The sequence below is a fragment of the Rhipicephalus sanguineus genome, chromosome 1, assembly GCF_013339695.2.
Source record: "Rhipicephalus sanguineus isolate Rsan-2018 chromosome 1, BIME_Rsan_1.4, whole genome shotgun sequence".
Lineage (NCBI taxonomy): Eukaryota > Metazoa > Arthropoda > Arachnida > Ixodida > Ixodidae > Rhipicephalus > Rhipicephalus sanguineus.
The window spans coordinates 178599748-178624459 of NC_051176.1; the positions used below are offsets into that span (position 1 = coordinate 178599748).

At 42.5% G+C, this 24712-nt stretch overlaps 1 protein-coding gene across 2 annotated transcripts in view; it reads right to left on the minus strand.

Moving 5' to 3' along the window:
- Nucleotides 1–24712, minus strand: part of LOC119403189 (piezo-type mechanosensitive ion channel component) — a 144442-nt gene that overhangs the window by 40083 nt on the left and 79647 nt on the right. For both annotated transcript variants that reach the window (XM_037670152.2, XM_037670137.2), the window contains exons 21-28: nt 23005–23206; nt 22826–22927; nt 21679–21850; nt 20185–20370; nt 19633–19690; nt 18291–18396; nt 8099–8322; nt 6932–7052 (exon numbers count right to left, since the gene is read on the minus strand). In XM_037670152.2, coding sequence (XP_037526080.1) covers nt 6932–7052; nt 8099–8322; nt 18291–18396; nt 19633–19690; nt 20185–20370; nt 21679–21850; nt 22826–22927; nt 23005–23206 — 1171 coding nt within the window. The remainder of the gene's footprint in view (nt 1–6931; nt 7053–8098; nt 8323–18290; nt 18397–19632; nt 19691–20184; nt 20371–21678; nt 21851–22825; nt 22928–23004; nt 23207–24712) is intronic.

The window sequence follows — 24712 nt, forward strand, 5'->3', positions numbered from 1 at the left end:
GACGACAGTACATTACCTTGAAGATAGCAATAATCCAAGATGGTTTTGTTGATAAAGTGAACACTGTGGAGGCAGATTGCACTATAATTATGAACTCTATTGCCACAGAAAACTAACTTTTCTTAACCACATAATCACAATGTTTGAAACTGCATGTATGCAAGTCCTGTCTGAAAAATCTATGAAGACATCTCATGGCGTCTGAATACACAATGATGCTAAGGCCAAAATCGAATACAGTAGACTCTCGTTAAACGGAACCTGAAGGGATCAGGAAAATATTTTCCATTTAAAACATTCCAGTTCCACTTACTGAGAGTTGAATAGGGGTGCAGAATGCAAGTACGCAACCAATCTCGTCAGAAGCCCTTGTTCCATTTAAGCAGCAGTTCCGTGTAAGGAATTTCCGTTTACTGAGGATCTACTGTAATCAAGCAGGTCTGAAAACTTCATAGGCCAGAATATCCTTTCTTGGCTACATGAATAAACTCTCTCAGATTTGTCAAAATATTTTTTGAAGTAGAAAACGCTAATGCAAAAAATAAAATTTTATTCAGATATTTTATGCATGCAAACCACGATTATGAGGCATGCCATAGAGGGGACTTCAGATTAATTTTGACCATCTGGCATTTGTTAACCAAGTACACAAGCATTTTTGCATTTTCCCCTACTAAAACATGGCCACTGCAGTCAGGATTGAATCTACCAATAAGCTCAGCAGCCCACCGAGACTATAGCCACAAAGCTACTGTTGCGGGTAACACTAATGTAACCAAAGGGCTGGTGCATTGTATAAACCAGGTTTAGCCTGACTGTGAAAGAATAATAGGAAAGAATGACAACATTGTGTGCTTATATTGTTATGTCTGATACAGTGACATTGTAAACAAAACTAATAATATCTGGGGTTTAACATCCCAAAACCATGATATGATTATGAGAGATGCCGTTGTGGAGGGCTCCGGAAATTTCGACCACCTGGGGTTCTTTAACGTGCACCTAAATCTAAGTACACGGGCCTCAAGCATTTTCGCCTCCATCGAAAATGCAGCCGCTGCGGCCAGGATTCGATTCCGCGACCTTCGGGTCAGCAGTCGAGCGCCATAACCACTAGACCACCGTGGCGGGGCATTGTAAACAAAACTGGTCCACGATGCAATGTTGAAATGGAATACCAAGTGTCTTGTATAAACATACAAATAGAAAGAGGCCAGTGTCTTCACATTTCAGACTTGCTCTTTTTTCAGTTAAATTTACGTTCAGGTCCAATAGGTGGATAGCAAAATGACGTCTTCCGGTTCGACGCCTAGCTCTTCGCTGTTTCAAGGTGTGTGCTGTTCAGTGTAATTGGGGAGAAAACGCGTACTTTCTGCGACGCGGTTGTTACCAGTTATCTTGCCTCCTCCCCGATTAAACTGAACCGCACACAACTTGAAGCAGCGACGAGCTGAGCCTTGACGGTTCCTAGAACCGGAAGTGCTGTAGCAGACAACGCGCCGTTTTGCTATCCACCTATTACAGAGAACACCCATTTACTCAAGTTTTGCATTTGGCAAGAAATCTGCAGGCATAACTAGAAATTGCCTCACACAAAGATGTAACTGGAGGTCATTAGGAGAGGCCTTTGTTTCACTACAGACATAAGAATAGCTGACGATCAAGGCCGTAGCCAAGATTCTATTTCAGGGAGGGTTGTTCTGCCTCCCTATATATATGTGTACATTCTTCCATGTGTTCTTATGTGTGCATATATACCTGGTGTTTCAAGAAATGTGTTCGAATATGTTCAAAAATAAAGGAAGTGCAATATTTGCTCGATACCTTCGGCATCAGTTTTTCTCTAGCAGCATACATTTAAAATGAATGGAGGCTTTAAAAATGGTAGTAATTATACAAATTAAAATAATTATCTTTTTGGTTATGGGATGACACTGTTACCAACAACGAGTGCAGTGGTCTTATTCTTTTGTGTTCGTTAACCTAAGTGCACCGTGCATGTTATCATGGCAAGCGCAGCCCGCATTCCATAAAGCGAAGTAGATCGATGGTTGATAATGAAGCTTGCTCATTTTGGGTGCCTCAAGAGAATGGCAATCACACTCTTTGGCACTTTGGTTTCGATATTGCTGGCGAAATTGATCAGACTTCATCACTCTGCAAAAATTACCAGCATTAGCCTTTTTAAAATCTCAAAGCTGCAATGGGCTCTTCACAGGAAGCACTATTTCTCACATTTCACCCAACCACCTGTTCCCTCTAATTAAAAAAGTTAATTACTGTAATTTCTGTAATTATTGCTGTGATTAATGTCTCTAGTCATGTTAATGTGTCTCCCGCCGCAGAAGAAGTAATGCCAAAGGTAGCGAGCAGATATCGCAGTTCCCTTATTTTGAGGATTTTCAGAGATTTCTTAAGACACCCAGTAAATAGATAGATTGTCCCACGTAACTTGTAACTTGCGCCACGATTTAAAAATGAAAGGCGCGTCAAAAGCGAATTGAACCAAACGCATTCTATTAGCACTAGCCTATAGTTACTCGGGCTATTTTTTATTTTCCCCTTAACTCATTAATTATGTTTAATTACCCAACTCTTTAATTGACTGAAAACCCGAAACACAGAGTTGCAAGGCACCTTCAGAAACCACTTATTTATTGTTTCCTATGCGATACATTTCACGTGGTCCTTTTTTCCATGTTGCAAAGAAAGCGTGTGAAATAAGAAAAAAAAAAAAAGCAATGTGACAAAGCGCTTGCGCACTGATATCATGCCATTCTCCAGAATGCGATCGGTGAACCAGGATGCCTGCAGCGTTTTATGGCTGCTTTATTGGCTCAGCAGCCCTCGGCCAGCAGCATGCATTTGCATCCTACTAAAGCCAGACGCCCAGATGCCAGCCACGATCAAAGCACTCTGCCCCTTCCCTGTGGCCACTGTCTCACTGCAGGCGACCTGGTTCACCAATTGCATGTTTGAGAGCTGTGCAATATCAGTGTGTGAGCACTCCCTCACGTGGCATTTTTCATATATTGCGCGCTTTCTTTGGAATGTGAAAAAAAAAAGGACTATGCGAGATGTATCATACAGGAAACGCTCCAATTGGTGGTTTCTGAAGTTGCTGTACAATTCTGCGTTTGTACTTTGGGCCTTCAGCCAATATATAGAGGTGGGTAATTAAACATAATAAGTCAGTTGAGGGGAATATACAAAATAGCATGAGTAACTATGGCTGGTGCTAATGGTATGTGTTCAGTTCAATTATTTTCTGACACACTTTTCATTTTTTAAGTCTTGGCCCAAGTTTTGTGGGACAACCTGTATATACAGTTAAACCTTAATAGGACAAACTTCAATATAATGAAATTCTCGATATAACAAAGTATTTGAGTTTTTACAACTTAATGTCCATAGAACACCATGTATTTTAGACCTCAATAATGAAGCATTTTTTCCTGCGATTTCAAGATACCGAATTTTCGCTGTTGCCAAAGAGGAATCCAAGGCAATAAATTAGACTGTCTGATGGTGCCAGTGGTCATATGGTTGACTTGCACACGGCTTTTGTGAACAAGTAAAACTGTGCAACAAAGTGGGCCCTGAAGGGGAGCAGCATGTTTTCCGGCAGCAGCTACATGAAAAGGGGGCACCTCAATGCTCTCTTCACCTTCGGAGCAGTGGAGAGGGAGAATGTGCGGCTGATGCGTGGTGTGCGAGAATCCTGGCGCACTGTATTACACACTTTTCAAACGTTCTGACAAAGCATGGTTCCGCATTCTTTGCAGCGTGTGCCATGCACAAATGCCTGCTTTAGTACTTTTGTTATCGCTGCGTGTCAAGTAATAAGCATGGGCAGCCATAGAAGCTGCAGCAGTAAACCCAACGAGCTCTCAGTTATGTTGCAAGCAATCTTTCAGAAAAGAGATGTCGCTGACAAGGCTAGTATCTTGCAAGCGATCTTGACTGGTGAGAAAAAAAAACAACACTTCGCTGCTTGGTTCGGGATATCACAGACCTTACTCTTCATGGTCCCGAACTCTAAATAGGCTATGCTAAACAGACTATTAGAGTTTGGGATGACAAAGTCTATCCAAACTAAGTTCTCAGTGAAAGCACTGGAACTTAGCTGCAGGTGCATTAACAGCAATTGAGCTTTTTGTTTTGTTTTTTTTTGTAAGGGCACTGCTGCAACAAGTTTTAAGCAGCCCAGCAACAGTTTTTCGAGGTGCTCGCAGTTACCAGCCGCATCGCTGTAAGCTCTACAACATTATGCGTAGGCTCTTCGATAAAGCCAACTTTGAAGACTTTAGTTCAGCCAACACATAGTGGAATCCAGAATTCGCATGCCATAACAGATCTCATTTCTTAATTTGGTGTGCAATGTAGCAAAACAAAACATGGCAACCATAAATGGAGGCGCTGTAATTCAGGTAGTCGCCTTGTTTTCATGCACTTTTAGACCGCAGCTTCATTGTTTTTGTGGCATGTGACGGTTTTCGATGTTGCGTGTTCATCGGACTGATTAGAGAGCGAGTGCTTCGGTTAGGTGACCATGATGGCATTGGTGTTTCACTACTCCGGCCAACTTCCAAGGTTTTCATGACAAGCCACAGCGGCAGAATAGGCACACTTAACACTTATTACGACAATAAGTGTTAAGCATTTTATTTCTTATTGGCTTTATGCTTGATGTATGGAGCTGTGAAGAGGACTTTGCTGGTGCAGCATTATATCGTGGTTGCTGGATGTCAGGTTCAACAAAATCAGTCAAACCTTGATATAACGAAGCCAAGTCATACTTCCAGCAAAAAAAATCTTTATATTGCGAATTTCGTTAATGTTAGGTATTGGTATTTCAGTAGCAAAAAAAAAAGCAACATAGCTTACCTTGGAAAGTTACCTAGTAGCTACCTAGGAAAGGGTCATTTGAAAGCACATAGCTGACATATGCTTTTCAAGCTTTAGACGTCAGTTGCAGCACCTTTAGTACACGACAACATGTTTTCCAAGATTTGCCACATTTACTCTGAACCAATATTATGAAATCTTGCCAGGTTGCCGTGGACAACCTTCCCAAAGGCTTCGAGATCAGAATTTGGCTCCTATGTGTCGGCAGCCTCACTCCCCATGGTCATGACAGATGGTGCAGCAGTGTTTCTGGTGGGTGCGATTTGAATGCAGAAAGCACGTACAATGGTGGTTCTGCTACTCCAACATTTTACACGAAAGGACATGTACAGGTGAACTCTGCCTTGGACTTTCTTTAGATTTTTGCTAAAGTTACCAGCCTCAGAGGTCCCGAGCACATGCTTGGAATAGCTGAAAGCTTCACAATATTGAGACCGTGTGACAAAATTGCTTTGTTAAATGGTGAAAAAAAAGGTGGTTTTCAACTCAATCAAAATCAGGAAATAAAAATAATTCGTTAGATGGAGGATTTCGTTAAGTCGAGGTTTGTTATATTGAGATTTGACTAATTTTTTATGGCATTAAAATTAGCTTTTTTTTACGTACTGCTGTATTATTTTCACATTCTTGCAACGTTTCCCGCATAAAGGTGAATCCTTCGGTGACTACACTTTCCATAAAACGTCGAATTTCAATTTAACGAAGTTTCGATATAACAAAGCAAATTGCAGATTTTATCGCCATTGTTAGATAGATTGAGGTTTAACTGTATATATAAACTGTAGAAATTTCAGCGGGGATGGGGGTGCTTGAATGCCACCGACTCCCTTTTGGCTACACCTGTGCTGACGATAATGCTGATGTCTCTTGCATGATATAACAAGGACGGTGCAACAATTACACTGCAAAACTGTGCTCCTTGCACATTAATTTCATTTGCAATTCTAAGAAGCGCATTACAAAACCTTGACCTCAAGAATTTTTCCTACATAGCAGACCTCAGCTTAAATATAAAAACCAGACAGCCAACTAAATGCATGCAAAACTGGCTAAGCAGTGCCTATTTTAAGTGAAGCAATAAATGATAATTACACTCACTCCCCACAACTCCCCCGACAAACACACCTTGTGATTTCAGGCAGGTAGTGGTCATTTTAAAGCTGTGCAATGATGACAGACACTCATCGCCTACTGAGGCTGTGCTGTGGTACTCGAACTAAAAGGCACAAAATGTTCTGGAAGGACAAACTCAAGCCTAACATTCTAAGCGGACTATGCCCCTTAGCAAGCAGACAACACCTGCACAAACTCACTGTTTCAGTACCTACACCTACACAGGGCTGCATACATTTATTTGATGTCTGTTTTGTTCATGGTTTACTACTTCAATGTAAACATCTTTGACAGATATCTGTCAGGATGAGTAAACGAATTCTGGATGCTGAACTGGCACCAGCCACAGTTTAAGGTGGTCCCAACATTTCAAGACCGGTTCGCTTCCTTCCTCAGGGGTTGACTGCATTGGTCGAGAAAGTGTCATTTTTGCAACTATCATTTCTGTTCCTCCTTCCCGTGCCATCTCTAAGGCAATGAGCATACACAGTGGGTCAATGACCAGTTAATGTTGCCAGGGGTGTTGTAAATAGAGCACTACTCGAGAAGCCTCCCCCCTGGGTTTGTCCCTTTTTCTTTGACAAAGGTGCTGTCAAAATCTATTACATGGTCACACTTCTCAACACTCCACAAGAGCACTGCACTGAGCTTTCAGACTCTGCACATTGTTCGTTCTTGTGCTGGCGGATTCTGTCATGAAAGCCCTTGCTCCCCCCCCCCCCCACACCACACACACAAGTACAGTAAGTGCATATAACTGATGTAGTCAAGCCCTGAGGAAAGGACTGATGCAGTCTCGTAACGTCAAGACCATCTTAAACTGTGGCAGGTGCCAGTTCAGCATCTAGAATAATTTACTACATCTATACTGCAAAAAATTTCCGAAAAGAAAAGAAAGAAGTACACTTACCTTGAAAGTGTGTTTCTGGTTCAACATATTCGCCAGCCCTAACTTTGTGCTGGTTTGCCCGAATTTTGTCCATCTTCCGTTTTATTTTTTCCATAATATCTCTCTCAGCTGCTCTTTGTTCCTGTGTAAAGTAAATGTACAAGTTTGACAAGCTTAGTCAGATGCTGATTTATTTTAAAGGAAATATCTAAAAGGGAGAGAGCCAATGTAACTGACCTACAAACTGTCTTTAAGAAGCTTAACCAGAAAGGTGTGAATATTTCAGACTGGACATGAAGAGAATAGTCTACTTTTCTATTTGTATTTGAATACTCGTAAACAAATATTTATAAAGATCTGATTCCGCCAAATATCATAACATTATTAGGAAAGCATGCACAAGGCAAGCTTTCATAGAAATGATGGCTGCTTATAAGCAGGTTGAAGGGCACAATGTCATTACATCAACTCAGACAGAAAACCTTGCTGATTTCCAGAAGCTTTGTTCCAGATGATGGCATTTTCTGTGCTGCAGGTGGTACTGCCACCACACAGAATTTCTGATTGAAACTGTTTTGGCCTGGGAAAATCTGCCTTTATTTTAGTCTGCCTGCTGAGCTTTAGCTTTAAGTTCATTTGAGCCTAGTGGAGCCCAAGCACCATTTTTCTATCAGATGACATAAAGGGTCACGTAAATATTTACTTTTAAGAAGAAGTAACAGTATATTCAATTGAGGTAAGAGCCAATGAAACTTCATAGGGTTAATATAGTCGTGTGACAAACTGAGGCAATTTTAGTTGTCTCTCATTCGTGAATAACACAGTCGAGCTAAGGATGACTTCTCTCTACTGGCAAATGAAGTGACATTGTCCTAACTGTCCTTTACATAAAAATTATGTAGTGTCCAATAAAATATTTGAAGCAATTTTTTTTTTCCGAACACACTCAGGCAAAGGTCCACTCTGACTACCCTAACTGGTAACAAGTGACAGCCTTCATGTCAAATGCTCTCCAGACAATCATAACATGGCGAAGGAGGTGGCAATTTCTAGACCATGGGTGCTCTGCAAAGACTGCTCTTGGCTGTAAAAGAAATGACTATACTATGTTTCACACCGCACAGAAGAATCCTTGCTCAGGTACACAATACTATGCACATGACAAGTATTATGCTTGTCAGAACTTACTTGCACATCCTTCATCTGGATTTCATGTATCATTTCGGCTCCCCGTGAGGCCAGCTGCTGCTGGGCCAAGATCTCAATGATGAGATGATGGAAGTAATAGGAGTTGAACAGCCGCTTCTGCATCAGCAAGAAGGCCAGGCAGATGCCATCCCAAAGTAGGCCAGCTTCATCTAGAGGCACCCGGCAGCTTCCACCCGCTGCACTGGGTAATCCAGTGCCGCTTCCTGGAGCCACACAAACGCAGTATACAAATAATTGGTGTCTTGTCCAAGGACTGAGCACATTTGACTTTCTGCTATCTAATTCACCTTGCATAAGCAAAGGCGCTCAGTAAGCAATGGCACTTTAAAGTATTTTGTTTAAAAGTGTTGCCTCTTTCATACTTTGTTTGATGCCTGTGTCATACTGTGTGCAGCAGTATACAATGCAAAGTTAAGAAAGGTAACAAATTCTGTTCAAGGGCAGCCTTTTTAATCATGAAAGCTCCAGAAAACAGCTTTGCATGAAAACTGATGCTGCTCTCTTGGCTCCCTGATCTTGGGAGAATAACAAGATTTCATTTAATGTGACAATAAGTTATGCACCAGCAAATATATTATTCCATGGCGACAATCAAGTGATTGCTGAACTGACACTGTATGATTTCAAAGGACAATGTCCAGGTATTGCTCTCCACAACTTTCCTCAGTGAAACTACTTTGGGACATGGGTGTCCCAGCAATGCCGCCACAGTATAAATGCTGCTAAGCACAAGAATGACAAACTAGTAGAGTTGTCACATATTCATTACAGCAGTACACAGCACACAGTGTTCTAAACATACTAGAACACAAGTTCAAACTAGATGGTCTTGCATAACAGGTAAATGTAGAGTTGTCAGCAAGCTTGTCTAGAACTCTGAAGCGTCGTGCTCGGGACTGCACGGGTGACATCTACTGATAACATGTGGTTTGTGATAGGCCAAATCTGAGCGTGCGTGGCCCCCAATGACGCGCCTGCTTTGCACATTTTCTTCTTGCTTATCGCCAGGCTGCAACAACTGTTTTTGCAGTCAGAAGCGCTGTCGGTGCTGCAGCGCCTCAGAAAAAAAAAAAAAGAGAAAGAAAGAAAGAAGAAGAAAAAGAAACGCAGGGAATTGCTTGGCTCGGCGTTTGATGCAAGCTATGATAACACCGCAAACCGAGAATAATCTTGCAGCATCGCTTGCATTGGATACCGAACCGGGCGATTCCTCATGTTCTATGAACTCGGGGAATCTCTCTAAGCTCTTCTACGAACAATGCCCCAAACTTGCGATATCATCTCATATATTGTATGTTTTCCTAGATTCATTTGGTAGCGATAAGAAACAGAAGTGACGTATGTTGCAGTGGCAGTTATTACTGAATACTACCCTAATTACATGCTGTGCTGCACTTGAAATGAGCTACGAGCAGTGATCCTGGAGCAGATGATGTCTGGTGATGAATCGCCACCGAATGACCTCAAAGCGGCAAGTCTTTGTGAAAAGCACATCATATGTGCTTTGCGATCTCCATGAGCTGGCCTGCACAACAGTGAGTGCGTCGCACAGTGCCCGGCACTGACTTCATTGGGATACCCAACGAAGTTAAGTTTATGAATAACTCTTGCTCAGGTGTTCATACGCCAGGATATGTCACATACAGTAGTGAAATGACAAAGTTCAACTTGTGTGTGAAAATGATGTAAACACATCATAAATCAAAAAGAATGCACAACACCAAGGAACAGAAGTGAAAAGCCAGGATGTCAACACGCAACTGTTGCAAGTTGTGAATTGACAACCTGTCCTGTCAGTTCCCTGTACTGTACATTCTTTTCAATTTACAGAGCATGTACCAACTAGCCTAACACCAAGTTTACCTGTTGTGGTAGCTTAGCAAGTGAGGTGTCGTGCTGCTAAGCTCAAGAATGCGGGTTTTATTCTCGGCCATGGCCAGATTTCGATGGGGGCAAAATGAAAGAACATCAGTGTGCTTCAATTTAGGTGTAAGTTAAAGAACCCCAGCGGTCACTATTAATCTGGAGTCCCCCACTACAGCGCACCTTATAATCCCATCGTGGTTATAGCATATGAAATTCAAAAAATTTAATTTAGTTTACAAGTTTTACTAAAACGTAAATTCAGCCATGACTGGCAAAAGTTGCTCAGAAATTATGTACGTAAATGTCTCTAAACGCCCTCACCAATCTCAATTAACCAGTGTTAACTCTTTCAGTAATGTCAAAGTATGTAAAGTTCATTCATTGTCTTTAGGCACTTCTTGACTATGTTCCAAGATAACCATCGTAAAGATGCTCCCTTTGTTTGAAGCAAAGTTGCAAAAAAAAATAAATAAACAAAAATGTTTTTAAATACTGCAGTTTTACATGCTAGAACCAAGTCATACACCTAAGTCTAAGTGCTTGAGTGTTTTTCGCACTCCGCCACTATCAAAATGCAGCCACCAGGCCTTAGCCGCTAAGCTACCCTGGTGAAAAACCAGAAGCTTGGTGCCTTGATGCAGCTTCAACACGCTTTACACAAATTTTGATGCCATGCTAGCTATTTGATTTTATTGTGATAGCGATTATATGGACACTCCAGGTGCATTGTTATTTTTGCCGTCGCCATCACTGAGTAGTTCTATATGTCTATAAAAGCTCCCAAGAAAATAGTCAAGAAAATCTGTCTGAAGAACGCGACTTCAGAATCAAACCTGCTGACCTTTCGCTCCATGGCAAGAAACAGACAATTCAGCCACAAGCGCATACATGCTCCTCTTTTCAAACGGCGAGATATTTGTAGACATTCATTAAAGCTGGTGGTGTGTGCTTCTCTGGGCTACTTCAGCTGCTTTAGCATCACAGAGACTTGTTCACTAAATGCCTGTGAGATGCTGCAAGGAGCCTGGGAGAGTGGATTAGTGCAGCCTCGCAGGCCCCATCTTGAAAGCGATCTGACAAGCGATGAGTACAAAGTGTAGTTAGAATGAAGGCTGATAACATTGTGCACAATGTGTTTTCGCTGCTCAGTGTTCAAGTAAGTACCAGCGCGAATGTTGGCACTCGCTTGTTGGAGGACCAGAAATGTCAAAGTTGCATCTGTTGTGGTCAGGCATGGTAATTATGCCGTAGGTACTCGTACACATGCCAGCAGTGTTCCAATTGCATCTTGGTGACATTGCAGCACGCGGTGGCTCTGCTGCCAGTTCTCCCACACATGCTGGCAGAACTCCGTGGCATTAGACATGACACACTGACATCATGCTATAGCCACCACACTCCAAGGCCAACGGGAGCATTTGGGGCGTCTTTCTGCCACACAGCAATAATAGTCATCTGGTTTGCTTGTGTTTCCTCTCTTGGAAACTGTTTTTTCGCTACTTTCCTATCAGCTATGTCATGTTGATAGCTGCACGCCGTTCGTGACCACAAAGTGCCATGCAGTGACAATGCAAGGAAAGCATGCGAGATAAATGATTGTTGTTTTGTGGCAGAAAGACTCCCCAAATACTACACCATTTTTGTCAGAGTGCACGTTGGAGCACCAGTATGGTGGGACGCTGCATGTCTCACATCACATGCAAGCCATCTTATGCTTCACGACCTAAAAAGCTCTGCCCGTGGGAGCTACTTGTTATCAACACCACCATTCTACAGGCAGGTTGTCATGGTCATCAAGTATGTCTCTTGAAATGTTTCTGGCCACCCCAGCAGCATACCTGATTACTTAGTAAGCTCATGTATACTACAAGTCATATTGCTCCCACAGTATAACATTACAATTTGTTGCTATTGCGTTCATTGCTTTGCCCTTGCAGCAAACCTTTTTTCTTTTTTTGTTCATTCATTTGACTGGAAGCGGAACACTTGAGATACAAGAAAGCGAAGTTGGAAATCACTGTCATTGGGCATAATGAATGTTGGTGTAGTGCCTGCTGAAGATTATATTCTGAAGTTTTCCACAGCTTACAGCAGTGCCAGAATACATGGCCTAGATATTTGAAGAGGCAAGAATGAAAAAATGAGATTCAGATTTATGATTACTTTTTTAAATGTTCATTGTGAGTCGAGGATTGTGTTTTTAACACCGCTAGCGAAAGCATTATTAATTATCAAGCATGATCTCTGGACTGGGCAAAGTTCAGCGTTTTACACCCAGATAAGAGCCTCTTGGCATTTGGAAGGTTGTTTCATTTTCTTTTACAGGCTTAGCAACTGGTGTCAGCGATACTTGTATAAATGAAAGAGTCGCAGCATCTGGCCAATGCAAGATACCTCTACGTACTCATTACAGCACGATGCTGCCACTGTGTGCTGTATTTTATAAGTCCACCATTCAGGGACTATTTGAATAATCTACACCAATGCAGGGCAGTCACAATGTCCTGAAAAAGAACTACAGTATAACCTCATTACAACAGACCTTCATAGTGAACAGGATTTTGGTCTGTTGTAAAGGGAGTATGTAAAATCCAAGTACTGTTACAACAGACTTTTATGTAAACGCGGAATGGGTCTGTTATAACAGGAGAGAATTACGAGTCACAAACATTGTCTTATTTTTAACAGGGGACCAAAAATAATGCGATTTTTGGAGAATCGCATTTTTAGTTTCTGTAGCCCGTTTTCTATAAGATTACAAAATATTTTCACTGAAAACTACGTAGAAGTGCTATAAAAAAATTTTTGTTTGCGTCTGCCGACTTGGCGAAAATTGCGGAAATAGCAAAAAATAAACAGCGTTTTTCAAAATTATAGCTTATAATTCGGGATCGTCGTCTGCTGCTTGTGCGTCGCGAGGTCGTGGCTGTCGAAAACTGCGCTACTTAGTGACGTGTTTGCACTCGTTCTGAGTTCACGGGTCGACGATAATTTAGACCGCTTTAGTTTGGCAGCTGCAAGCGAAAGCTCAATCATCAGATTACAATAGCATGCCGCACTCGTTGCGAACATTGCAGACGTGCGACTGTAATAGACCTCGTGAGTTGGTATGGTGGCGCTACTGCTCTCGCCCTCTATTGGGCCAGCGGCGCACTGTTAGGATTGTCGCCTACGGGCCCGTCTGCATGTTTCAAGGCGGCGGCTACGGTTGTGGCGGCCGCCGTTCTCCAAGAACGGCCACCGTAGTTCTTTTTCTTTTCTGTCTGAGTGTGTAAATACGCTGTGCTAACTTATGTTTATTTTTGTTTTTCTTCCTGTCTGAAAAACCTCTCAAACTACAGCCGTTTAAAGCTGTAGCCGAAAACCAGCATGCAGCGACTCTTGTTAACATAAGCATTCAACAAAACTTCGTCCCCTTTTCGCCTCAAGCCATTCGAGAGAGAGAGGCTCCCCTCAGTCCGTCTTTTCGTTGAAAACCGAACTGCGAGCCCTACCAACAAAAAAAAAGAAAAGAAAAAGCCGACAAAACACAACTGCTTGCGCCGGAAACAAGTTCTTTTCCGTCCCTTGGACACCACGCGGGGAACAGTAGATTACCCCCCCACACACACACAAACACGCTCACAAGGCACACACACACACAGGCGAGCGCGCACACACACTTCACAGACAGTGAGACTGCAAGCGCCCATCAGTTCGTCACTGGTTGTCATCTGCTAGGAAAGCGCATCACCAGCCATGGCCACCAGCCCGCGCATGAACGTGAGGACAAGAAGCAACAATCGTGTGTTATTCTGCGGTTTCCATAGGATTGAAATTGCAATAACGTGTGTTTCAAAAGGAGTTCTTGGCCGCTTGGTACGAAGTTGCACGCGAGTGGTCGGTGTGTGGTCTTAAAGAAGAATTGATGTGCGCGATGGAATCTTCCGACATTGGGAAATGCAGAGTGCAATCGAAAACCGTGGACTACGACGTACGAGTGGAGGTGAGTTTTTGATTTTTCAGTGCTCTACGTGTGCTGAGCCATACCGAACAGTTTTCGTTCCCAACGAAGAGGACGCGGCAAATTTGTGTCTGATTCCGCACCGGCTACCCCTGCTCGCTGCTCTGGCTGGCAAGAAATCACGCGTGAGAGCAGAAGACGCAGACAGGCACACTGCCCCTCTAGGTGGCCATTGTCTGCCTGCAATCTTCCTATTTCTTTGTGACCTTGTAAGCTTGTGTATACATTTAAAATAAATAATAAAAGGCGCAAAAAAAAAAACAAAAAACGCATGAGAGTGGGACACTTATGGACGGAATTCGAGGCGTTGCTTACGCAGCCCCGCACAGCTGCGGTAGAGTTGTCTTTCATTTTCGTCCGACTTCTGTGGTAACTGGCAGAATTTTAAAGCTAGTTGCTTCCGAACGGTGTTCCTACAGCTGTTGTGCCAGCCATGCACGCAGAAGTACGAAAAAGTACCGGACTACTGCGACATTTTTACGTCTTTTCGGCGAGGAGCACTGCGTTTCTACTGTGACTGTGCGCCCGGGAGCAACAAATGACAATCCCAACTTTTCCGCCGCAGGCGTCTGGTGGCACTGCCTGTTCGGTTCAAAGCTGCAGAGCACTAGGCCTAGTGTTGACTCGTTGGACCCGCTGTTAGAGGTTCTTCTTATCAGCACTTCGGAGCTTATGAGGAAGACCACCGCGGGACAACTCTTTGTACTCGCAATCGAGCATGACGCACTTTGAAACATTGGGCACCGCGGCCACGCACATCACAACCGAGCTTTCTACTCGATGTTGTGGCTAGGCCTAACTCCGCTCACGGTGCCGATGTACGAGACAAATCCGAACTTTGCGGGCAAGAACATCGTGCTAGCAGACATGCGAAAGCGAAGAAACTAAAATGTCCTTCGTCGCAAGCAACGAATTACATCACCCTCTGGCTCCTCAGAACCGCGGATGGGCATTTTGCGCATCGGCAGCGGATCCCCCGGCCAAGCTCGCTGCGCAGTGACCGCTCAGAGATGCAGTGGCAGCGGCCAGCAATTTCGCGCGTCAGCGTCCCAAAACGTAACATCAAGCACACTGCGCGCCGATTTTTTGTCGCTACAGCTAGGCATAGCTGATCATTGACAGACCAGACATCGGCGGCCTTCGTTCTTAATACGTGGATATCTGCGGTGCGCTGTTTCCGCCCCGATAGTATACTAAGAGATGTTTCAAGTCGGAAGTTAATGACCGTGGTAGAAAAGTCCGCTCTAAAGGAGTCCTGACCACCTTGCTGGCCTGACATTTTAGTCAATTATATCCGAATGTCTGTTGTACCAGAATCCGTTGTAAACGAAGCTCAATCAGTGGAACAAACACGGAGGTTGGCATAACGCCGCCAATTGGTATGTAATATCCGAATGTCTGTTGTAAACAGATCCGTTGTAACAAGGTTATACAATATAACCTCGTTACAACGGATCTGTTTACAACAGACATTCGGATATTACATACCAATTTGCGGCGTTATGCCGACCTCCGTATTAGTTCCATTGATTGAGCTTCGTTTACAACGGATTCTGGTACAACGGACATTCGGATATAATTGACCAAAATTTCAGGCCAGCAAGGTGGTCAGGACTCCTTTAGAGCGGACTTTTCTACCATGGTCATTAACTTACTTCAAACATCGCTTAGCATCAGGGACGTAGCTAGAAATTTTTTTCGGGGGGGGGGGGGGTTCAACCATACATTATGTATGTTCGTGCGTGCGTTTGTATGTGTGCGTGCATATATGCGCAAGCAAAATTGAAAAATTTCGGGGGGGGGGGTTGAACCCCCCCCCCCCCCTGGCTACGCCCCTGCTTAGCATACTTTCGGGACGGGAGCAGCGCACCGCGGATATCGACGTACCGATTTAAGAACGAAGGCCGCCGATCCCCGGTCTGTCAATGATCAGCTATGCCTAGCTGTAGCGACAAAAAAACGGCGCGCAGCGTGCTTGGTGTTGCGTTTGGGACGCTGACACACGAAATTGCGAGCCGCTGCCACCGCTTCTCCGCGCGGTCGCTGCGCGGCGAGCTTGGCCGGGGGGTCCGCTGCCGATGCGCAAAATGCCCATCCGCGGTTCTGAGGAGCCAGCAGGCAATGCGATTCGTTGCTTGAGACGAAGGACATTACGGCTTCTTCGCTTTTGCATGTCCGCTAGCGCGATGTTCTTGCCCGCAAAGTTCGGATTTGGCTCGTACATCGGCACCGTGAACGGAGTTAGGCCTAACCACGACATCTAGTAGAAAGCTCGGTTGCGATGTGCGTGGCCGCGGTGCCCGATGTTTCAAAGTACGTCATGCTCGATTGCGAGTACAAGGAGTTGTCCCGCGGTGGTCTTCGTCATAAGCTTCGAAGTGCTGATAAGAAGAACCTCGAACAGCGGGTCCAACGAGTCAACGCTATTAGTCGCACGTCTGCGATGTTCGCGACGAGTGCGGCGCGCTATCGTAAGCTGATGATTGAGCTTCCGCTTGCAGCTGCCCAACTAAAGCGTTCCAAATTATCGTCGACCCGTAAACACAGAACGAGTGCGAACGCGTCACTAAGTAGCGCAATTTTCGACAGCCGCGACCTCGCGACGCACAAGCAGCAGACGACGATCCCGAAGCGAGCATTAACACGTTTTGGCTGCTTCTGCGGTATTACCGCAGAAGCAGCCAAAACGTGTTTTTCGTACGCTTGTTACTGAATGGAGGAGCCAGCTGAAACGGAGAACTTGAACGCGGAGAAATGCTCTTTACGACGAGCCCAAAATGGTGGCGCCCAGTTGCGCCGTTGCCGAGCTATAATTTCTGAAAAACGCTTTTTTTTTTATATTTCCGCAATTTTCGCCAAGTCGGCAGACGCAAAACAAATTTTTGATAGCACTTCTACGTAGTTTTCATTGAAGATATTTTGGAATCAGATAGAAATGGGCTACAGAAACTGAAAATGCGATTTTCCAAAAATCGCATTTTTTTTGGTCCCCCGTTAAAAATAAGACCATGTTTGTGACGCGTAATTCTCTCCGGTTATAACAGACCCATTCAGTGTTTACATGAAAGTCTGTTGTAACAGTAGTTGGATTTTACATACTCCCTTTACAACAGACCAAAATCCTCTTCACTATGAACGTCTGTTGTAATGAGGTTATACTGTACTGTATCTGTGAGCTTCCAGCACTGTATTTCAGGTCTTACCTGTCACACGACAAAGCAAACAGTGTTATGGCACATCCGATGTACTTTCTTAGTGCATATAAAAAATAAAGCGGTGGGGTTGTTGAACCTATGATCATAAGTGCTTCTGACAAACAATACAGAAATAGCACCCAGTTAGCTACAAGTGCTGAGTCGTGTTATAATAACTGTTGGGATTTTACGTCCCAAATCCAGGGTATGATTATGAGGGACGCTGTACTGGAAAGCTTCGAAAATTTTGACCATCTGGTGTTCTTTAACGTGCATCTAAATCTAAGTACATAGGCCTCGAGCATTACACATCCATCAAAATGTGGCCGCGGCAGCTGGGATTTGATGCAGTAACCCACGAGTCAGCGGTCGAGCAATATAACCACTAGACTGCCGAGTTGTGTTAATGCAGAAAAGTTCAACACTGTGTGAAAGTGGCCACACAGCATCGCCAAAGTCCTTGCTGCAGTTTTTAATTGTCCTTTTACTTGCTCAGAAGAAAATAATTTTTCCACTTCTTGTTCGGCACTTATTCCATTCTGGTTACTGACTGATTTGTCTTGCATGGCCAGAAGTAGTAACACCATTTGAAAACTGCGGCATAAGCTCAAACAATGTGCAGTTGCCATGGCCACATTTGGTTTTAAATTATACTCCTAAAGCACACACCACAAGATTATACATCGATTCTCCTTGAATGAAACAAACATTTAGCCAAAAAGCAAAAAGCTAAATATTGTCCCTCTGGGTTCTGCAAAGATTAAAACATAATGAACAACGCAAGAAAGATGCCCAAAAGAAGCAATGAAAGTGAAGTGGTGCTGATGCTGCAACTACTATATTCAAAACTGGACACTGTGCTTACCTTTAATTTCTGGAAGAATGACACATTACACAACTATAAGCGATAAATAAGGCTCAGCAGCTCTAATTCAAAGGGTTTTTTAGTACATAAATGAATTATGTATTTCACCTAAATTAAAAATTGGCAAATCGCTTTGCTAAAATTCACATGTGTATCTACTGTGCTCACTAAGACACCATAAAGCTAAAGTGCACAAATGTGATGAAGCTGCTGATATTTTAAGAGCAACATAACAAAACTTACCAGGTAGAGGTTCATTCTGCACTCGCTTGAGACAAGCGATCCCAAAGAGCTGAACCATCCAGCAGGAGTACATCGACAGGTAGTCCAAGAAGACGCAGCCAACCACCTTGAAATGACCACAGTTGTCAGATTTTAGTTTGTTCCCAGCCTTTGGACACTCACAAAAATTTTTAGATGTTAGTGACATGTTCTCAATGAAAGCATGGTAAATTGGCACCTGTATAATCTTACTTTTGTACACTACTTACTTTTCAACGGCAACTCCATAAATACCGAGAAAGAGACAAACTACTTTTCGTATTTATTTCCCTTGACTAGCCATCATGAGAAGATTCACTGTTTGTATACTATATGTATACAGAGCCTTCCAAGTTGAAGCATTCGTAACTTTAATAAGAAGACAATGTTAACATATACTATATGCTGCTTGCACATATGATCTATACACTTTAACGGACACAAAATTTAGGGATAAGTAATCAAATACATATTAAACCTAAACATCTTTCCTTTGTAGATTGCAATATACACATATCATAAGTTTGAAGGCAAACGTATCCAAACACAACACCATTCTGTCAGATATTTCTAGAGTGGTGATATGTGTCATGCTACGAGATGTTTGTTAGCAAAATTTACAACAGTACCCTAACTTTCCATTCAGAAGCAGAAGTCTTGACACAGACAAAACACCGATAACACAACTGATTGTTGTAAAAATGGGAAAGCCAGACTCATTTCTGTGTGCTAAGAGCCTTCAGCATTCTTCACTGCCACAAGTTCCAGAAGTACGATTGAAATGTGATACAACAAACACTAACATAATGAGTTATTAGATAATTGTTTAGAGCTAATATCAGCATGTAACGAAGAGTATATGCTTATAAGGATTATTGGAAGTAAAGACTTATGTCGGATGAGACTGACATGCATCTTAACAATGTTTGAACATATTACGAACAACCTGTGCGTTGGGCCACTGTGACAGTACAGTAATCATCCAAACACCATCCCACCACTCTGTGTTGAAATCTGGCATGGACATTGACAAAGCTGATCAGGTATCACAATGTTAGTGAGGATGGTGCACAAATGCCCACTGGCACTTGCCCAATACAGTGCGGGAGATTTGAGCTCAGCCATAGTTTGGTTAGCTCCGCCAACCAATCACCTAGGTGCAAGGGCCATGGAACTTGTGACAGCACGGCGGTGCCACAAATGCACAACGAGTGCAAGTATAATTGTGATATATCGCAATAAAAGCAAAAAAAAAATATTGATGACAATGTCATTAACCCTGTATCAGAAAAAGATAGTGAAGAATGTGTGAAACCAGTATTACCTGTAGAATACATTTGATGAAGATGACAACAACATTGTAGGCCAGCAATGTGTTCCACCTAAAAAAAATGGGGGAGATAATTCCAATCAGTTTAACAGTGGTTCCATAGGCCTAAATTTCCCCATATTAAAACAAAACAAAGCAAACCGGGCAATTTTTAAATGTAGCAAACTAAACCCCAAAAACTTTTGTTTTGCAGTAATTATGCTATTTTTAAAGAAATGACACAGTTTACTCCTGTTTTTTTACAAAGGAGTGTTCTAATTTTGCAATTTAGACATGGATATGAAGAATGACTTTGCACCTTCACAAATATGCATGTATGCAAGTTCTTTATATGGAGAATTAAAAATAAATAAATAAATAAAAGAAGGGTAGAAAAAAAAATGTACTGCTGATAGCTGAACGGTGGCGAGTAAAATAAATACTTCAGATATTTATTTTGCTTGTAATGGCTGGCGCCTTTGGAAAACATTCTAGTGACTTATAAATGAATTATATTGCAGCAGATCCCTAGCAAAGTGAAAGAAAAAGACCGAAAGAAAATCTTACATTTTCAGAAGAACATTCATGGGCTTGAGGTAAAATTCATTGCCATTCCAAAGGAAGAAGAAACAGCCAAGCACATAACCCATGGCAAAGAGGCTGACACGATTAGTGCCAGCAAGGAACATCACTGCCAGAGTGATCCAGTAGAAGGAAAAGAAGAGGAATACTTTCACCATTGACAGATATGACCTGTGTGGACATGGAAAGGTACATCAGTAACATTTTCATCATTGCAGATTTTTCTTTTGTAAACATGCAAGTAGTAATTATGCAATACATATTATAGATACAGATAAGCATTATTCCAAATGAGAATCACTCTGATCAATTATGATAAGGTTTACTAAAGAGAGAGTACACTAGCTTTATAGAGCTAAATAATTCATAACACCTTCCAAGAGGGAGAGGGGGACAAAGGAGAGAGAAAAAAATGGATCGAGGTTAAGTAGACAGACATATGGATGGGTAGCCTCCATGGAGTACACTTCAAACTCTTGCAGTCAGCCTTTCCTGGAGTAAATAGGTGCAACATGTCTAATCTCTTTAGATGCTTTATCTAACTACTACCAGAAAGAGTACTTTTTTCACCGAGCAAGGAGCACTTTCAAGTGCTCCAGAAATCCTATCGCAAGGCTCCTTCCAGTGTTTGAATACAGGCAGAAAGGCAGCAGCACAGGGCCAGCAACAGCTGACGGACAGCAGCAGCATGAATTTTTTCAATAGTACAGGCAGCTGTACTGTTGAAATGGAATTAATTGATCTGTGCTGGAGCATGTTCTCACAAGTTGCGTCACAAAGGATTATTGGAGGTTACCCTGTGTAAGGGTAACCTCTAATAATATGTAGGTAAGCCTAGATCAGGTTTCAAGCTATACACCTTTTCAACAAAAAGAAGGATCACCTCCTTCCTGGGCTGTTGCCGGGTGGTACAAAAGCTGACGTCACTGCCTCGGCAATGCATTTTCGGGGGGTCATGCATGTTAACAACAGCCCAGAGAGGATTATGGCGACGCCCAGGGAGCCTTCATTGACGAGGTGCATAAAATGCTGTCTTTTTACTTCCAAGAACAGTAAGCATCTGCACTGTGTTCCGGGCACTTTGCCTCATGTTGGGTTAGTGCTGCACAGCAGCTTTCTTGGTCTTGCACTGATGGTCTTTGACACCTTTCAGCCTCAGCATTTTCAACACAATGATACTGAGCAGTTGTGGTTTATGATAACTGTGCTTCACTTTCCCATGGAACAAAAGGTTCTGCTGTATGAGGGTCACGTATTATTATATTACATGGGAAACTTTTTCTCTAGCACTACGTTCATCTAGTAGATCTTGTTCAATGCTGCTGCTCTTGGAAGAGCATGACTATATTCACTGTTAGATAAGGCTCATTGTTCCAATGATTTCCTTGCACTACTTCCATTGCTTAGTCCTGCAGCTACTTCTCAAGTTTATCAAGCACACCCTCCTTTGGTAAATAAAATAAATACAACTGTACTTGCCTTGTGTAGGTGACAAAGTCAGGTATAGGGTTAGGTGTTTGGCCAATGTAACGGCCAGTGTTGTCATAAATTTCCTTGTTGGAGCCACCTTCATATGCAATGCTTGAGTGCGAACTTTCAAGGAAGAATACGTGGAGTTGACAACAGGCAAATAGAAGTTGAACAAAATCCACTGAAAAGTAAGATAAGAAATTGTGAACTGGAGACTGAAAAAAAATGAAGTTGTACACAACAGTATATATAGAACTTTCGCCACAAAAGCTAAAATATTTTATACAATTTGTTAACCTAATGACTTTAGGTTTTACTAAAGTAGTAACATGTGGCTACATATTACACACAGCCGCCACAGTTTTTAAAGGTCGTAGAACCAAAAGAAAAGAGGTTTCTTCCAGCATGCTCTTCACCACATTAGTCCCAGTAATTTAAATTGCCCTCATATTGTCATGAAGCTGCCCTTCAGCAGCAATTTCATATGAGGATCACAAAGAATATAATTGTTGGCGTTTTACGTCCCAAAGAAACACAAAGAAATCGCTTACAACAGGTTAGGTGAATAAGGAATGTGATAGAGCAAGAACGTAGTGTTTAGCCAGCTGTATATCAGTACATATAGAAGGGTAGGTCCCTGCAGTGTTATGCAGCGAGAATCACTGTCCATATGACAAATCAGGAGGGCACCACCGAAGTGCTTGGTGCAAACATTTTAGCTCGTCAAACAAGAATTTATGGTTTTTTTCTTATTCTTCAGGTAAATATTCATGGCACATCAGGCCTCTAGCATCAAAAAATGCCATAAACATTTGTAAAAATATATAAACCGTGACCTCGTCATTCAACGGTCAGTTCATTTAAATGCAATACTGGTAGCACTAACTTTGATCACCGGCAATGATGCTTAACATGATGCTTAACATGTTGACGTCATGAAATCCGTGACGTCAACATCGAAGGTTCCGGCACGAAATTAACTTTGACTGATTTTCTCATCTATTAATAAACCTATAGAAGTCAAATTAACGGCCGCAATGTCTTCAGAGCACAATTTATCAGTCTAAAGTTATTTACTGTATCACATTAGTGTCCCTTACTTTAACCCAGTATCCCTACAAGAAAGTTAGCAGACAATTTTTTAAAAAATGCTCACCAAGAATTTTTCGAGCCAGAGGTGGGTCTTGGTAGTCAGGTAAAAAGAGCCACAGTGCTGTTTCCCTTAGAACCTTTTTTGATGGATCCCACCAAGGATATTCTGCACAGGGACAAAGAAAATAACCTCAGCTTGCTTCTCCTTGACAGCAATAAGCAGTGAAGTCAAGTTCAACTCACCAATGCAAAGACCTGGGGGCAGCCCGACCACCACTAAGTACTGAAGTGGCAGTACGAAGCAGAGGTATGCCACATAGAATGGCCACACCTTGGCAAGGTTTCGTCGGCGCAACAGGAACATGGCACAAAGCCACAGCGATGTCATCAGGGCAAAAACGTCAAGCCGCACTCCAATGCAGGTGACCATTGTTACAAAGCATACCTGTCACCAGAAAGAGCTTCTCAATAACCCAACCCACAGAAAGAAATTAAAGGCTAGCTACAAAGCCCGGTAGCCTGATATGCCAAACATCTGCTTGCATTTTACACCTAAATGTAGCCTTATGAGGTAGCTCTGCCAGAACAATGTAGTTAAGCATCACATATATGAGCCTGCTTGATGCACATAATTAAAATGCTACAAAGAACAAATGGTCATATTTCCTGGAATACAGCCTGCATCCAGCGTGTAATGTGCAGGGACCAATTAGGGCTTAAATAAAAAGTTCTTAGATAGCGCACACCCACTGTATAACCTGAACGAACAAAATTTATCTGGAAATAAATTTTTTAACTTGTCTGAAACCAGTATATATAAACTAGGTAAGCAAGAATTTTATCGTAAATGGGAAAAAGCCAGGGTTTTTTTTTAAACTTCCCATGGGAGTCAATTCTAAAAGCCGTCAAGGTCGCTCTGGTCAAGGCTGTCAGAGAAAAAAGTCAAGCGTGCTGGGGGTGACAAACAGCGCCTCAATGTCTTCACCTGCATAAAAATGTGTAGCTTTTACAAGTGCACAACTACACTGAGCTTGAATGATATTACGACAACTCTTCATCTTTTCATTGCCATGCGAAATATTCTTGTGTTTTGCATGTACCTATATTAAGTTGCATATAAACACATCGTATAGAAATGCATACAGGCACTGAAAAGCAGCCATTAACTACTGCAAGTGTCTTCCGTCTGCACATAATGAGCTGCCACCATGTTTGTGTCCAAAGTATGTTTTTGTACAGTGACTGATTGCAGAGCTAACTGATATACGTAGTACGGTGTTTTATGGGTGCAAGGGCCAGTAATGAGTGCCAAGAAATGGTGTCATGCAGACGTATTGATGTGATCAATAACAATCACTAGGTGTGAGGTGGCTGGCACAGGGGCCTAAAACCATGAGCTCTAAATAAGTGTAAATAAAGATATCTGTATTAAAATCATGACAATTGCATAAGAGGTGTGCAATGACTATAAAAAAATGTACTAGCAAAAGAGCTGCATCCTAAAGATGTCAGTAATGCTAGGCACTACTACTTCAACAGAATACTTGCACGCAAGGGTGCGGAGGCACGTGCATTAAGATATTGTAATGTTGCAGCTGCATCCTGTGGTGAGAGGACGTGCCAAGAATCTCATGTGTAAATCACTTGCAATGTGCCATGGAGCTAATTTTGCTGAGTGATCTAACCCAGAAAAAATTTGCAGGAGCAGACTGGCTAATGTTTCCATCAAGTACACCTCTGATCTTAAAGACGAAAAACTTAAAAAATAACATTATGTATAGTTTGCATCCTTGAAAAATTTCTACCTTTAAACTTCGCAGACTATAGTCTGGAAAATATGGCACTACTTAGGAAAAGGGCAACGACAAACAGCAGTGCAAGAGGTTTTCACATAAGAGACTGAAGTGAATGAAATTTTTAGGTTGTTTCCTTGGCTACAAGCTCTTTGACT